The sequence below is a fragment of the Eubalaena glacialis genome, chromosome 7 (genome assembly GCF_028564815.1).
Source record: "Eubalaena glacialis isolate mEubGla1 chromosome 7, mEubGla1.1.hap2.+ XY, whole genome shotgun sequence".
Classification (NCBI taxonomy): Eukaryota; Metazoa; Chordata; class Mammalia; order Artiodactyla; family Balaenidae; genus Eubalaena; species Eubalaena glacialis.
The window spans coordinates 42,017,704-42,035,064 of NC_083722.1; the positions used below are offsets into that span (position 1 = coordinate 42,017,704).

Consider the following 17,361-nt stretch of genomic DNA (forward strand, 5'->3'; position numbering starts at 1 on the left):
ACTGCTAGGTAGACCAAGTCCTTATTTTTTTTCCTTATAAATAGAAAGACAAGACAAATGTGCCATATATAATATAATTTTAGGAGGTTATTTCAGTCAGCATACAGAAGAAATCTTTATATTTATGTTAGTATACACCATATATGCACTTCTCTTTTTCAACTATAACAATATTTTTTTTGTTTTAGATTGCCAGAAAGCTTTCCCGAATTGCAGAATTTGACATGTCTTTCTGTAAATGACATCTCACTGCAGTCTCTGCCTGAAAATATTGGCAAGTAAGTTTTTATGTGAAGTTTGCGTATACAGGGTGAAAGGGCGTTTATATCATCAACTCCACTTCCTTCGCTTTTACAGGTCTTGTTTTTCTACTCAGAAAGCCATTTAGCCAGTCTTCAATATCTCCCTCAAGAAAGATCATAGCCAGCCTCTGCGTTTTTGCATCCAGTTGCCCCTAAATTTTAATGGTTAAAAAGGATGCTGCTACTTGTTACTAGTGAAAAACCTAATTTGTTTTGAAGTTTTCTCTAAACCGATGGATTCCAGAGTAGTTAATTGAAGCGAAGTAGCATGTGTCATATAGGTGGTTATTAAATACTGTTAGAAACGACTACTCCTAGTAATTTCATTGAAAACATAGGGCATGTGCCTGAACAGCATCTCTGTCTGACAGTGTTTGTGTGCCGTGGACCTGGGAACAGGGAGTTAGGGTGGTGTGTCTGGAGAGCAGGCGTGGTGTGTGTGTGTGTGGGGGGGGTGGGGTGGGCTGGGGAGAGGGGTGGGATGGGACGGGCACGTGTCCACGATGCTGGCTCGGAGGTCGGGGAGGACGGCCATGGCAAGAAATAAAATCCTGTGGAGAAACTGTATGCTGGTGAATCAGTGTTCTTTTGCACATTCCCACAGATGAACTGATTGATGGAATTATCTTAGTAGGTCTTCTCGTCTTCTCCATCCCTTCAGGACAGACATTGGCTTAAAGGAGCCTCATGCTTGACCACTTAAATTTAAGTGGCTCATGCTTGACCACTTAAAAGCCCACTGTGGCCAGCCGACACTGGTGGACCGGTGTGTCCTGCTGTCATAAAGGATTTCCCTCGGCCTTACCCATCCTGCCTAAGTTCTAAGATAAAACAGATGCTCGCCTTTTGGGGAACTGCAGTGTATCTGGGACTGTTCTGCAAAGGTTCTCTTGCCAGACGTCTGAAGCCCCCTGCATCCCCTCCTTGCAGGAGGAGGACGGCTGGCTGCCCTGTTTCCGTCTGCAGGTCTGTGTTCCTCTGAGGTTCACGCTGATGCTTGGACACTGGGCCAGCACACGTGCTGATTAAGAACTGTGCCCCTTAGCTCTCGGGAGGGGACAGAGACAAGAGGGTCCCTGAGTTCATGGTACCCGTTGTGGAGGAAATTAACAGTGTTTTGCCATGGATTTCATGCACTGCACTCTTGCTGTGTCAAGTTTCATATATTTCTAATTAATATAATAGCCACTGAAATACTGCTGCTGCCCTCCTCCTGCCCCTCAGGGTCTCTGGAATCTAATTCCCTTGAGACCCTCCTCCACTCTCCCCGGCCTCCCACTGGCCTGATGGCTGCCCCTTCCATCCCCTCATTCATGTCTTTTTAAACATGTTTCATGCTTTGAGAGAAAATATGTTCTTATTAAACCAGGGTTCCCTCTCACTCCCTACTGAATTGTTTTTATGGAAAATGTTACTTAACAATCCTTTCAGGATAATTTACAATAGTCTTTATGCCACTTTTCTGTTAATATCTATGCTTGTTTTTGTCAATGTTCAGCATTTCTTGTGTATCTGCTTTTTTGATCAGTAATAAGGGCAGTTTTTTGTTTTGTTTCAAGTTTAGATTTAATCAGCTTGTGCTATTATTACAGCCTCATATATACTGCTTGTTTCCAAAATAAAATGCCACTTTGAACTTGAACCCTGTGGAGAATAATCACCCAGAAAGTAAGAATATTGGGCAGACAAGTGAATCAACTGATTTTTATTAGGTCAGCTGGGGAAAATTAATGGGAAACGGGAAGTTTCCTATTCCTGGTTTTGTTACCGTAGCAAGAGACTCCATGGTTTCTTCCTGTTGGACTTAGGGTCTATGTGTCCGTTCTCACTTAGTAGAAAGAAACGGAGAGCAGAATCCTCCCTGGGGAAGACTGGACCCCTCTGGTGCCCTGGACGGTGCTGAAAAGGCACTTGAAATGGCTGAGTCGGTGACTGTCCAGGAGCTCTCCTGTTTGCATAAGCATAATGTTCTTTAAACAAATCGTTATTTGACACTTACCAACTTTCCTCTTGGGAGGGACTCTTCAGTTTCCCGAAGATTCCCACATGGTTGCTCTGGAGCATTTAACCAAATATTTAGTAACCAGAATACTTCTCAGAGATGGTATGGTATTGTAAACAAGGCACAAAGATCGGGTATTACAAAAAATACGAAAATGACATGGAATGGCCACTTGCATGACGGATACTCACTGTTGTCTCTGTGGATTCTGAAGTGGAGGTTTGGGCATAAATTAACCCTGCCTGTTTGGTCAGATGGGGCAGCCACCTCAGCGTTGGCCTTTTGAGCCTCAGTTGACGATTCGGCACCTGGCACGGCACGTGGCCTTAACTGGGAGAGCTGTGGGTTTCTCCAGGATCGGGTGGGCGTGTCCCGCCTGGAGGAGAGAGCCCAGCCTTTAGGACAGGCAGCCTTGCAGGGCCTCGGAGCTGAGGGCACCCTGTTGCATCCCGTGTGATTTGCTGATGGCAGTTTGAAGAGTGTTCGGGCGTTGATGGCAGAGTTGGAGCTGGAGTCCGGCTCTCCTGGCCCCAGGCCTGCTTTCCCCCACTCCACCCCCATCTCCGTCGGACAGCCACCTCCCGCGGCCCTGAGGGGCTCAGCGACTTTCTCCTCATTCCCCTAGCGACACCTAACAGTCCATTTTTTAAGTAGTCAGGTCCAAACAACTCGATAAGCATTTTTGACCTAACAACCTAGCAGCTGTTCGAAAAAGTAACAGTATACATTGAAAGACTGAATATTTGTATTTCATTCTTAAACATCCCCAAGTCTGTGCTGTGGGAGGTAGGTACCCGATGGGCACCTACCCAGCTTCTCAAAATACCACGGCATTCCCTTTTCCACGTCCTTGGCGTTCGTCACCGCTTTGCAAAGATGCACTGTCCTCGACAGGCGTGCAGACCTGTCCAGTATTGGAGCGGAGCCGCCTGAGCTGCCATTTCACGTGGTGGCGTTTGGCTGTGTGTCTCCCTAATGTAGGACGTTCTGCGGGGCCCCCGTGAGTTTGCCTCAGTGCACAGTAGCTTGCCGCCGTCGGAATTGCTGAGTGCGCTGTTTGGGTGCTTGGGAGTCCACAGCATCAGCTGTCGGTGACGAGCAGCAGCCAGCATCGCCCAGGTGGTTCGTGTCCTACAGGGCGCGGCTACGCGCCAGGTAACCATCAGTGCAGTTACCTCGGTAAAGCAAGTCTCTCAAGTAGTGGAATCTTTATAATACTTGTGGCAAGATGAGAAATGATCAGGAAAATCTTTTGAACCACAGAGAGTTATACGGGCTACTTCGTGCAAAAGCACACATTTTTCTTTCCCTAGAATAAAAGTGTCTCAAATTTGCTGACTCTTTTCTGTGATGGCCCGTGAGTACATTACTTGGTCCTTCAGAGGAAAGGTGATACCTAACAAAGAGCGGGAAACGAACTCACCTTCAATGGGTGTTTTAAAACCCCTTTGTTAAAGATAGAAAAGTACACTTTCTGATTAGTCTTTATGAGCAAGTGTTTGATGTTGGGGAAGATGGGAATTTATCAGCTGAATTTCAGCAAAGACCTTTCCATAATCAGAAGAAATTAAAAAAAATTTGTCATAGAGTGATTTAATAAGTGCAGCTGATGACGCAGCTCTTGAATCAGTGTAACTTTGTGAGGTGTCTTTTTCACCTGTTATAGCCAGTAAACAAGTATCAAAACAAATCATTTAGAATCAGTTTTGTTCCCAAATGTAAAACAAAAGATTTACTACATAATACAGTATTTTCAGTCTCATTGCTTTCACTAATGAGAGCCAGAAAGATTTTTGTATCTTTAGTAAAATATTTAAAAATATTTTTTCTTTTGTTTTATCTTCTACTTAAAATTTTTTGTTTTTATATATTTTATAATGTATACAATATAATGGCACATAGTACATCTATATATATTTTTAAAATAAATAGAAGGGTTATGAAGGTTTACTCTTAAACGTGTGGGGACCACCACTCTAGAGCAGACTGTTTGGGAGTCCCTTAAGCCAGAGACCAGTGGTTCTCAAACTCTGCCTTGTTGGGCCCCCAGGTGTTCCCGGGAAGTCTCTGCTGGGAGTTGTGGAGAGTGTGGACCAGTGCCCTGGTGGGTGGCCTCTGCTGGTCCCTGTTTGCACCAGCACAGCTCTGCTATTAGCTTTAAAGTTTTTTTTTTTTGTTTCGGTGTTACATATAATATTTTCATTTAAAAAGTCTGCTGTATATGTGTTTCACTCGAAGTTTGGAGACCCCTGTTTCAGATGCTTGGTGGTGCTTGATTATTGTAGCAGCATGCACTGGGGAGTTTTCACTGGGTTATAGATCCCGCTGAGCTCTGCTCAAACCAAGCAGAGAGCTTCAAAGCCTTTTATGAAAGTGAACTTCAAAATTCTTTACCTGCCTCCTCTCTTTCCAAACTGGCTGAGGTTTATCCCCACCTAATGGTTGAAATTCTGCCTCTTTCATGAAACCTTCTCCAGTGATTGGAAGAGGCAAAGTAGATCCCAGACTCAGATTCCCTGACCGCCCCTCCCCTCCCCCGCCCATCACGCACACAATCAGCCCTTGAGTGCTTTGTCTGCACACAGAAGGCTAGTTCAGTGTTTGATTGTGTGTGTGTGTGTGTGTGTGTGTGTCTGTTAGCGTGTGCACCCAGGCCGCCTTGTCTCCTATAGCCATGGGGCTCTGGGTCTGAGACCCTCTTTGTGTCTCTACTGACCCTGCCGTGGCTCTGACACACTGAACAAGTTCGTGGGACGAGGTGCGCAGTGTTACCTCCTGCATGCTGCTGGTTTCCAAGCTGACATCATAGATGATCCAGTTAGGTTCTAGAAGCTTTGTGCTGGGACCTCGTTAGCCTGTTCCTCCACGGTCACTTTTTGGGGTAAATGCTATATAGTTTCTATAAAAGGTTGACATAAAGAAACAACTATGAAAAGAACCTGCTTCCATTGCCCTGAAATCTTCTACTGAAGAATAATTATTATCCATCAATATTGCTTAATTTCCCCCATATAAGGAGCCACTAGGGAGAGATTTTTAAAATATTTATTTTTAGGGGGAAAAATGCCTCACCGGGAGAACTGTAAGCGTCTTCCTTTTAATAACAGTTCTGACATTTATCACATTTCCCTTTCTGCTTTTGTTGCCAGAAAGCTCAGAGCTGGTTCCCACGATCAGTGAGAGCAGCTGTGTTAGTTTCCATGGGATGAAGGGACCCGGAGACCTGGAGGCAGAGGTGCTGCGTCGCATGCACAGTGGGGGGGCGGGGGGCAGGGCGGTGCTCTGATGGGCACACCTGTCCTGTTACAGCACCCTACTCACAGGTTAGCATGAACCATCCCTAGCTTCATTAGCTTTGTCTGTAAAATGGAGTAAGTAATCTGCCCGTGTGTGTGTGTGTGTGTGTGTGTGTGTGTGTGTGTGTCGCTGGCGGGTGGTAGAGTGGGGGGTTTGAACTTGGTTTCTCCCTGCAAGAAGCTGCATTTCCTTTGCTGCAGGTGCCCCACTGAGCACACTAATTTCCTCCTTCCTTCCCCAGCCCTCATTTTCTCATTCATGAAACTTTTTGCATATTTGCACTTTTTAAAGACCTCTTTAAATCCCTCTTAGAAAAAGTTGGGGTAAAGTTAAGTAAAGGACTTTATCATCGAAGGCGCCACTTAGCACAGAAGGGCAGCGGTGGAGGAGGAGGGAGACCTTCATAGGACCTTCGAGAGTAGAGTTCCAAGTCCGGGATGGGCTTTAAGAAAACTGTCCGAATAGAACGGATTTTTCAGATAGGCCCTTGAAAACAGTGCCAAGTGCCAATGACTTTTTACTATCGCTAAACACACCTGGAAGATTCTACTGATCAAGCCCAAAAGGATAATTTTGCTTTAAAGAGTTTTCAAACGTTGGTATGAAGTGTGAATGAATTTTTCTCTCAAAAGAGCTTGTTGATAGTGAAAATATTTTTCTTGAGACCAGTTGTATCAATTTCTACTCAAGTAAATCACAAACTGCATTTTTTTGCTTATCAAAAGAGGTAGCCTGCAGACAAACATGATCTTGTATATAGAGAATCCTAAGGAATCCACAGGAAACTATTAGAGCTAATAAATGAATTCAGCAAGGTTATAGGATACAAGATGAATGTACAAAAATCAGTTGTATTTCTATATAATAGCACTGAACAATCCAGAATGAAATTAAGAAAACAATTCCACTTATAAAGCACCAAAATGAATAGAATACTTAGGAATAAATTTAACAGAAGAAATGTAAGACAGACATGTACACTGCAAACTACAAAACATTGTTCAAACAAGTTAAAAATGACCTAAATAAATGGGAAGACATCCTGTGTTTATGGATTAGAAGACTTAATATTGTTAAGGTAACGGTACTCCCCAAATTGATCTACAGATCAACTCAATCCCCATCAAAATCCTAGCTGGCTTTTCTGTAGGAATTGATGAGTTGATCCTAAAATTCATATGGAAATATGAGAGACTCAGGATAGCCAAAGCAGTCTTAAAGAAGAAGAGCGAAGTTGGAGGAGTCATGCTTCCAGATTTCAAAACTTAACTGCAAAGCTACAGCAATCAAGACTATGTGGTACTGGCATAAGAATAGACATACAGATCAATGGAATAGAATTGGAAATTCAGAAATAAACCCTTGCATTTATGGTTAACCAATTTTGACGAGAGTGCCAAAACAATTCAATGAGGACAAATAGTCTTTTCAACACATGTTCTTGGGACAACTAAATATCCATCCACATGCAAAAGAATGAAGTCACACCCCTACCTCACACCACATTCAAAAATTAACTCTAAATAGAGCAGAGACCTAAATGTAAGAGTTAAAACTTTGATAGGAAAACATAGGGGTAAATCTTTGTGACGTTGGATTAGTCAGTGGTTTCTTAGATATGACATGAAAAGTCTGAACAACAAAAGAAAACATGGATAAATTGGATTTCATCAAAATCAAAGGCTTTCGTGCATCAAAGGATACTATCAACAAAGTGAAAAGACAACTTACAAGTGAGAGAAAATATTTGCAAATCATATATCTAGAATACATAAAGAACTCTTACCACTCAACACTAAAAAGACAAATAACCCAATTAAAAAGAGGCAAATAATTTGAATAATTTGTCCAAAGAAGATATACAAATGGCCAATAAGCACATGTAAAGATGCTCAACATCATTAGTCATCAGATAGATGCAAATCAAAACCACAATGATATACCAGTTCACACCCATTAGATGACTGTCATCAAAAAGATGAATGAATGTTGGTGGAAATATTGAAACCCTCATACATTATTGGTGGGAATTTAAAACGATGCAGCCTTGGGAATGTAAATTGGTGGAGCCACTATGGAAAACAGTATGGAGGCTCCTTAAAAAACAAAAAAAGGGTTACTGTATGATCCAGCAGTCCCACTCCTGGGTATGAATCTGGAGAAAACTCTTAATTCGAAAAGATACATGCACCCCAGTGTTCATAGCAGCACTATTTAATACAGTAGCCAAGACATGGAAGTAACCTAAATGTTCATTGACAGATAAATGGATAAAGAAGATGGGGTATATATATACAATGGGATATTACTCAGCCGTAAAAAAGAATGAAATAATGCCATTTATAGCAACATGGATGGACCTAGAGATTATCAAAGTGAAGTAAGTCAGACAGGGAAAGACAAATATATGATATCACTTATATGTGGAATCTAAAAAATAATACGAATGAACTTATTTACAAAACAGAAACAGTCTTGCAGGCATAGAAAACAAACTTATGGTTACTAAAGGGGAAAGGTGGCGAGGGATAAATTAGGGGATTGGGATTAACAGATACACACTACTATATATAAAATAGATAAACAACAAGGACCTACTGTATAGCCCAGGGAACTATATTCAATATCTTGTAATAACCTATAATGGAAAAGAATCTGAAAAAAATGTATCTATATATATATAACTGAATCATTTTGCTGTACACCTGAAACTAACACAACATTGTAAATCAACTATACTTCAATAAAAAAGATGCAGCCCCTCATTTGAGGGAGCAGGTCCTTCCTCAAAAAGGTCAACGTAGTTACTATATGACCCAGCAGTTCCACTCCTTGTTATGTTTACCCAAGAGAATTGAAAACATATGTCTAGGGACTTCCCTGGTGGTGCAGTGGTTAAGAATCCGCCTGCCAACGCAGGGGACACGGGTTCGAGCCCTGGTCCGGGAAGATCCCACATGCCGCAGAGCAGCTAAGCCCGTGCGCCACAACTACTGAGCCTGCGTGCCACAATGACTGGAGCCCATGTGCCACAAGTACTGAAACCTGCACGCCTAGAGCCTGTGCGCCACAACAAGAGAAGCTACCGCATTGAGAAGCCCGCGCACCGCAACAAAGAGTAGCCCCTGCTCGACGCAACTAGAGAAAGCCCGAGTGCAGCAACAAAGACCCAGTGCAGCCAAAAATAAATAAATAAATAAATAAATTTATATTAAAAAAAAGAAAACATACGTCTATAAAAAATGTGTGCACGGGGACTTCCCCGGTGGCGCATTGATTAAGAATCCGCCTGCCAATGCAGGGGACATGGGTTCGAGCCCTGGTCCGAGAAGATTCCCGCATGCCGCAGAGCAACTAAGCCCACGTGCCACAACTACTGAAGCCTGTGGGCCTAGAGCCCTTGCTCTGCAACAAGAGAAGCCACTGCAATGAGAAGCCCGTGCACCGCAACAAAGAGTAGCCCCCTCTCGCCGCAACTAGAGGAAGCCTGCACGCAGCAACGAAGACCCAACACAGCCAAAAATAAATACATAAATAAATAAAAATTTAAAAAAAAATGTGTGCACGGATGTTCATAGCATCATTCATAATAGCTAAAAGGCAGAAACAGCTCAAATTTTCATCAGTGATGAACTGATAAACAAAATGTGCTTTTGTCTATGTAATGGAATATTATTCAGCCATAAAAAGTAGTGAGGTACTGACACATGCTACAATGTGGATAAACCTAGAAAACATGTTAAGTAAGGAAGTCAGACAGAAAAGGCCACATATTGTATGATTCCATTTATATGAAGTGTCTAGTATAGGTAAATCCGTACAGACAGAAATTAAATTAGTGGTTGCCAGGGGCAGGGGTGGGGTGTGCCAGGGTGAGGGGAACAGGGTGCGGATAAGGAATGGCTTCTGATGGGTCTGAAGTTTCTTTTTGTATGATGGAAATTTTCTGGAATTAGGTAGTCGTGATGTTTGTACAGCCTTATGAATATACTGAAAACCACTGAATAGTACACATTGTAAAGGTGGATATTATAGTATGTGAAATGTATCTCAATGAAAAAAATAAAAGGAGTGGACGTTAGGCAAACTTGAGACTGGTGCTGCTGAAGGATGATGCTATACCTGGGAAATGGACCTAGGTTTATTCTTACAGGAACTCCTCCCTAAGGTAGCCTTACAGGCAATGTGCTGAGGTCGTTTTGTCTCAGTTACTGGCACCTGTTGATCAGCAGGTCTGCACAGCCAGAGCCTCCAAAAGGTCCAGGTGTTGTGGAGGGGTGGGGGTGGGGTAGGGAGGATACAGAAGCCCCATCGGGAACTTGTGGAGGATTTTGAGAATCTGGGGAGGCTCTGCCTCCATCGGGAGCTGCTGTGTCTCGACTTTGTATATCTGGCTCCATGAGATTCCATATCCTTTGCCATTAAAGAAACTGGTGCCATCAGAAAAAAAAAAAAAAAAGTTAAGTTAGCCTCAATATGTCTAGACATCTCTACTCTGTTTAATTAAATTTTCTCCTCGAAAAAGAGCATTCTTTAAGAAGAAGAAATATAAGCAATGGGCTGGCATGGTGCCCAAAACCCAGTGGTCAGTCACTAAATGGTTATTATCAATAAAGATTTGATTGTGACCGTTTGCTAATAGAAGTGGAAGAAGCAGATAAGCCCTGGGTTCTCTGGCAGATTGAAGTCAAGTGTGTGGTTGTGATTTTGTGTCTGCTGCCCTTGGGAATGGTAACCTGTTAGTACGTGCTGCCTGAGAGGAATAAATCTTTTTGAAAACTGTTACTGTATATAATGGTCTTTTTTTTTTTTTTTTTTGAGGCCCGGAAATTTCTGTAATATATTTGTTGTTCCAAAAACCAAATGAACAATTTTTAGAAAAATTTCTAGAGCAAAGCCACCATAAGGAAGTTTGTAACTAGAGATTTCTTAAATACTAATCTGGTATTAAAAAAGCAGAAACACTATGAGTGTGTGTTTCTCCCCCATTCCAGTCAAATGTTATTGCCGTAAATGTTTACAGATTTTATATTTTAATGGTTTAATATTGTACTGCCATTTGTTTGCTTGGGGCACCTTAATTTATTTTATTCTTTACTTTCTTAATGATGTTGGCCACCGAAGTGGAAAAAAAAAATCCAAGTGGTTTAGAAAGGAATTTTTGAAATATAGTGGAGAACAGATGTAAATTTTTTTAAAGTAACCCCTCATCCAGTCCCTGAAATAGAATCCTAAAAATATAGTTGGCCTACATTCTGGCTTACAGAAGAGTATAACTCTTGTGCCTGCTCTCAGGGACCGTGTAGAACATTAAGATCAGTGTTCTGGAAAGAAAGGCTTCTGTGCACACTCTTTCTGCAGGAGCTTGTTAGGTGTTCGTCTTTCTTTTCTTTTTTTAAGCCCCATTTGGTGATAAAAATGGTGGGAGTGAAGGGAGGATAGAAAATAGTGGTTTTTGTAGGAGGAGGATGAGGTCCTCCTGATGGTATCACATAGAAATTTAATTTGCCAGAAATTAAAATTGAAGGGTAAAATATCTGTTACTAGGGGAGTGGTTAAAAAAATTAAGGTCTATATAGATAGAGAGATACTATGCAATTAAAAAAATACTGGGGTGTACAGATAAGAAAGGAGACAAATATCTGCTCTGTATAGGATGCTACCTTTCGTGTGAAAAAAAAGGAGGATAAGCCTATATATTCATACCTGTTTGTCTCTGCATAAAAGGCAACTCTGGGTGGACACATAAATATCTAACAAAAAGGGTTATTTCTAGTGAGAGGGTCTAGGTGGTAGGAAACCAGATAGATGAAAGACAGAAGTAGGAGGAAACTTATTACTGGATACTTTGTTTTACATACATGTAGGTTCATGTATTACCTATTCACAAAGTTGACTTCACAAACTCAAGGGTGAGAGATGGCAGAAGATGGTGATTAAAAATGCAGATTCCCTGGTGAATCTTGGCTCTGCCCCTTCCCAGTTGTGGAAAACCTTGTTCAGGTCCCCTCTCTGTGCCTCCATTTTCTCATCCATAAAAGTTAATTCTTGGAAAGCGCTTGCACCAGTATCTGTTGTATAGTAATCCGCTGATATCATTATTAGAAGTAGGAGGATTAAAGACCAGTCATTCTCATTTTGCATCTCAGTGTCTAATCTTTGCTCACATTTGTAAAAGTATTAGAAGTACCGGATGCTTTCTTTCATCTCTGTAATACCACGTGTTGACTGAAGCAGCTGATAAATGCATGCGGAGTTTCTCTTGGCCTGTGGTTAAGAGCCTGGCCTCTGAAGTAGACAGAATTGCATTCAGGTCCCCCGAATGCATCACTTCTCAGCAGCGTGTCCTTTACTCGGTACTGCTGAAAGATATGCAGAGATGCTGGAGTGGAATTGACCAGGTTGCCTTGATGGGGAAGGCTTCATCCTGGAGTCTTTTATTTATTTTTTTAACATCTTTATTGGAGTATAATTGCTTTACAATGGTGTGTTACTTTCTGCTTTATAACAAAGTGAATCAGTTGTACATATACATACATCCCCATATCTCCTCCCTCTTGCGTCTCCCTTCCACCCTCCCTATCCCACCCCTCTAGGTGGACACAAAGCACAGAGCTGATCTCCCTGTGCTATGCAGCTGCTTCCCACTAGCTATCTATTTTACATTTGGTAGTGTATATATGTCCATGCCACTCTCTCACTTTGTCCCAGCTTACCCTTCCCCCTTCCCATATCCTCAAGTCCATTCTCTAGTAGGTCTGCGTCTTTATTCCCGTCTTGCCCCTAGGTTCTTCATGACCATTTTTTTTTCTTTGATTCTGTATATATGTGTTAGCATACAGTATTTGTTTTTCTCCTTCTGATTTACTTCACTCTGTATGACAGACTCTAGGTCCATCCACCTCACTACAAATAATTCAATTTCGTTTCCTTTTATGGCTGAGTAATATTCCGTTGTATATATGTGCCACATCTTCTTTATCCATTCATCTGTTGATGGACACTTAGGTTGCTTCCATGTCCTGGCTATTGTAAATAGAGCTGCAATGAACATTGTGGTACATGACTCTTTTTGAATTATGGTTTTCTCAGGGTATATGCCCAGTAGTGGGATTGCTGGGTCATATGGTAGTTCTATTTTTAGTTTTTTAAGGAACCTCCATACTGTTCTCCATAGCGGCTGTATCAATTTACATTCCCACCAACAGTGCAAGAGGGTTTCCTTTTCTCCACACCCTCTCCAGCATTTATTGTTTGTAGATTTTTTGACAATGGCCATTCTGACTGGTGTGAGATGATATCTCATTGTAGTTTTGATGTGCAATTCTCTAATGATTAATGATGTTGAGCATTCTTTCATGTGTTTGTTGGCAATCTGTATATCTTCTTTGGAGAAATGTCTATTTAGTTCTTCAGCCCATTTTTTGGATTGGGTTGTTTGTTTTTGTGATATTGAGCTGCATGAGCTGCTTGTAAATTTTGGAGATTAATCCTTTGTCAGTTGCTTCATTTGCAAATATTTTCTCCCATTCTGAGGGTTGTCTTTTGGTCTTGTTTATGGTTTCCTTTGCTGTGCAAAAGCTTTTAAGTTTCATTAGGTCCCATTTGTTTATTTTTGTTTTTATTTCGATTTCTCTAGGAGGTGGGTCAAAAAGGATCTTGCTGTGATTTATGTCATAGAGTGTTCTGCCTATGTTTTCCTCTAAGAGTTTGATAGTGTCTGCCCTTACATTTAGGTCTTTAATCCATTTTGAGTTTATTTTTGTGTATGGTGTTAGGGAGTGTTCTAATTTCATTCTTTTACATGTAGGTGTCCAGTTTTCCCAGCACCACTTATTGAACAGGCTGTCTTTTCTCCATTGTATGTTCTTGACTCCTTTATCAAAAATAAGGTGACCATATGTGTGTGGGTTTATCTCAGGGCTTTCTATGCCATTCCATAGATCTATATTTCTGTTTTTGTGCCAGTACTATGCTGTCTTGATTACTGTAGCTTTGTAGTATAGTCTGAAGTCAGGGAGCCTGATTCCTCCAGCTGTCTTTTTCTTTCTCAAGATTGCTTTGGCTATTCGTGGTCTTTTGTGTTTCCATACAAATTGTGAAATTTTTTGTTCTAGTTCTGTGAAAAATGCCAGTGGTAGTTTGATAGGGATTGCATTGAATCTGTAGATTGCTTTGGGTAGTAGAGTCATTTTCACAATGTTGATTCTTCCAATCCAAGAACATGGTATATCTCTCCATCTGTTTGTATCATCTTTAATTTCTTTCATCAGTGTCTTATAATTTTCTGCATACAGGTCTTTTGTCTCCTTAGGTAGGTTTATTCCCAGATATTTTATTCTTTTTGTTGCAATGGTAAATGGGAGTGTTTTCTTAATTTCACTTTCAGATTTTTCATCATTAGTGTGTAGGAATGCAAGAGATTTCTGTGCATTAATTTTGTATCCTGCTACTTTACCAAATTCATTGATTAGCTCTAGTAGTTTTCTGGTAGCATCTTTAGGATTCTCTATGTATAGTATCATGTCATCTGCAAACAGGGACAGCTTTACTTCTTCTTTTCTGATTTGGATTCCTTTTATTTCTTTCTCTTCTCTGATGGCTGTGGCTAAAACTTCCAAAACTATGTTGAATAGTAGTGGTGAGAGTGGGCAACCTTGCCTTGTTCCTGATCATAGTGGAAATGGTTTCAGCTTTTCACCATTGAGGACGATGTTGCCTGTGGGTTTGTCATATATGGCCTTTATTATGTTGAGGTAAGTTCCCTCTATGCCTACTTTCTGGAGGGTTTTTTTTATCATAAATGGGTGTTGAATTTTGTTGAAAGCTTTCTCTGCAACTATTGAGATGATCATATGGTTTTTCTCCTTCAATTTGTTAATATGGTGTATCACATTGATTGATTTGCATATATTGAAGAATCCTTGCATTCCTGGGATAAACCCCACTTGATCATGGTGTATGATCCTTTTAATGTGCTGTTGGATTCTGTTTGTCAGTATTTTGTTGAGGATTTTTGCATCTATATTCATATAGTCATCAGTGATATTGGCCTGTAGTTTTCTTTCTTTGTGACATCTTTGTCTGGTTTTGGTATCAGGGTGATGGTGGCCTCATAGAATGAGTTTGGGAGTGTTCCTCCCTCTGCTGTATTTTGGAAGAGTTTGAGAAGGATGAGTGTTAGCTCTTCTCTAAATGTTTGATAGAATTTGCCTGTGAAGCCATCTGGTCCTGGGCTTTTGTTTGCTGGAAGATTTTTAATCACAGTTTCAATTTCAGTGCTTGTAATTGGTCTGTTCATATTTTGTATTTCTTTCTGGTTCAGTCTCGGGAGGTTGTGCATTTCTAAGAATTTGTCCATTTCTTCCAGGTTGTCCATTTTACTGGCATAGAGTTGCTTGTAGTAATCTCTCATGATCCTTGGTATTTCGGCAGTGTCAGTTGTTACTTCTCCATTTTCATTTCTAATTCTATTGATTTGAGTCTTCTCTCTTTTTTTCTTGATGAGTCTGGCTAATGTTTTATCAGTTTTGTTTATCTTCTCAAAGAACCAGCTTTTAGTTTTATTGATCTTTGCTATAGTTTCCTTCATTTCTTTTTCATTTGTTTCTGATCTGATCTTTATGATTTCTTTCCTTCTGCTAACTTTGGGGTTTTTTTGTTCTTCTTTCTGTAATTGCTTTAGGTGTAAGGTTAGGTTGTTTATTTGAGGTGTTTCTTGTTTCTTAAGGTAGGACTGTATTGCTATAAACTTCCCTCTTAGAACTGCTTTTGCTGCATCCCATAGGTTTTGGGTCGTCGTGTTTTCATTGTCATTTGTTCCTAGGTATTTTTTGATTTCCTCTTTGATTTCTTCAGTGATCTCTTGGTTATTAAGTAGTGTATTGTTTAGCCTCCATGTGTTTGTATTTTTTACAGATTTTTTCCTGTAATTGATATCTAGTCTCATAGTGTTGTGGTCGGAAAAGATACTTGATAGGATTTCAATTTTCTTAAATTTAGCAAGGCTTGATTTGTGACCCAAGATATGATCTATCCTGGAGAATGTTCCATGAGCCCTTGAGAAGAAAGTGTATTCTGTTGTTTTTCGATGGAATGTCCTATAAATATCCATTAAGTCCATCTTGTTTAATGTATCATCTAAAGCTTGTGTTTCCTTATTTATTTTCATTTTGGATGATCTGTCCATTGGTGAAAGTGGGGTGTTCAAGTCCCCTACTATGATTGTGTTACTGTCGATTTCCCCTTTTATGGCTGTTAGTATTTGCCTTATGTGTTGAGGTGCTCCTATGTTGGGTGCATAAATATTTACAACTGTTATATCTTCTTCTTGGATCGATCCCTTGATCATTATGTAGTGTCCTTCTTTGTCTCTTGTAATAGTCTTTGTTTTAAAGTCTATTTTGTCTGATATGAGAATTGCTACTCCAGCTTTCTTTTGATTTCCATTTGCATGGAATATCTCTTTCCATCCCCTCACTTTCAGTCTGTATGTGTCCCTTGGTCTGAAGTGGGTCTCTTGTGGACAGCATATATGTGGGTCTTGTTTTTGTATCCATTCAGCCAGCCAGTCAAAAGGGTTGGAGCATTTAATCCATTTACATTTAAGGTAATTATCGATATGTATGTTCCTATTACCATTTTCTTAATTGTTTTGGGTTTGTTATTGTAGGACTTTTCCTTCTCTTGTGTTGCCTGCCTAGAGAAGTTCCTTTAGCATTTGTTGTAAAGCTCCTTTGGTAGTGCTGAATTCTCTTAGCTCTTGCTTGTCTGTAAAGGTTTTAATTTCTCTGTCAAATCTGAATGCGATCCTGCTGGGTAGAGTAATCTTGGTTGTAGGGTTTTCCCCTTCATCACTTTAAATATGTCTTGCTACTCCCTTCTGTCTTGGAGAGTGTCTGCTGAAAGATCAGCTGTTAACCTTATGGGGATTCCCTTGTATGTTGTTTGTTGTTTTTCCCTTGCTGCTTTTAATATTTTTTCTTTGTATTTAATTTTTGTTAGTTTGATTAATATGTGTCTTGGCGTGTTTCTCCTTGGATTTATCCTGAATGGGACTCTCTGTGCTTCCTGGACTTGATTAACTATTTCCTTTCCCATATTAGGGAAGTTTTCAACTATAATCTCTTCTTGTATTTTCTCAGTTCCTTTCCCTTTCTCTTCTTCTTCTGGAACCCCTATAATTCGAATGTTGGTGTGTTTAATGTTGTCCCAGAGGTCTCTGAGATTGTGCTCAATTCTTTTCATTCTTTTTTCTTTATTCTGCCCTGCAGTAGTTATTTCCACTATTTTATCTTCCAGGTCACTTATCCGTTCTTCTGCCTCAGTTATTCTGCTATTCATCCCTTCTAGAGAATTTTTAATTTCATTTATTGTGTTGTTCCTCTCTGTTTGCTCTTTAGTTCTTCTAGGTCCTTGTTAAACGTTTCTTGTATTTTCTCCATTCTATTTCCACAATTTTGGATCCTCTTTACTGTCATTATTCTGAATTCTTTTTCAGGTAGACTGCCTATTTCCTCTTCATTTGTTAGGTCTGTTGGGGTTTTACCTTGCTCCTTCATCTGCTGTGCGTTTCTCTGTTTTCTCATTTTGCTTAACTTACTGTGTTTGGGGTCTCCTTTTCGCCGGCTGCAGGTTCGTAGTTCCCGTTGATTTTGGTGTCTGCCCCTAGTGGCTAAGGTTGGTTCAGTGGGTTGTGTAGGCTTCCTGGTGGAGGGAACTAGTGCCTGTGTTCTGGTGGATGAGGCTGGATCTTGTCTT

The 17,361-nt window shown here is 40.6% G+C and overlaps 1 protein-coding gene across 1 annotated transcript in view; it reads left to right on the forward strand.

The window, feature by feature from the left end:
• Positions 1-17,361, forward strand: part of LRRC1 (leucine rich repeat containing 1) — a 131,930-nt gene that overhangs the window by 75,401 nt on the left and 39,168 nt on the right. The window contains exon 4 of the mRNA XM_061195172.1: positions 189-278. Within this exon, the coding sequence (XP_061051155.1) occupies positions 189-278 (90 nt within the window). The remainder of the gene's footprint in view (positions 1-188; positions 279-17,361) is intronic.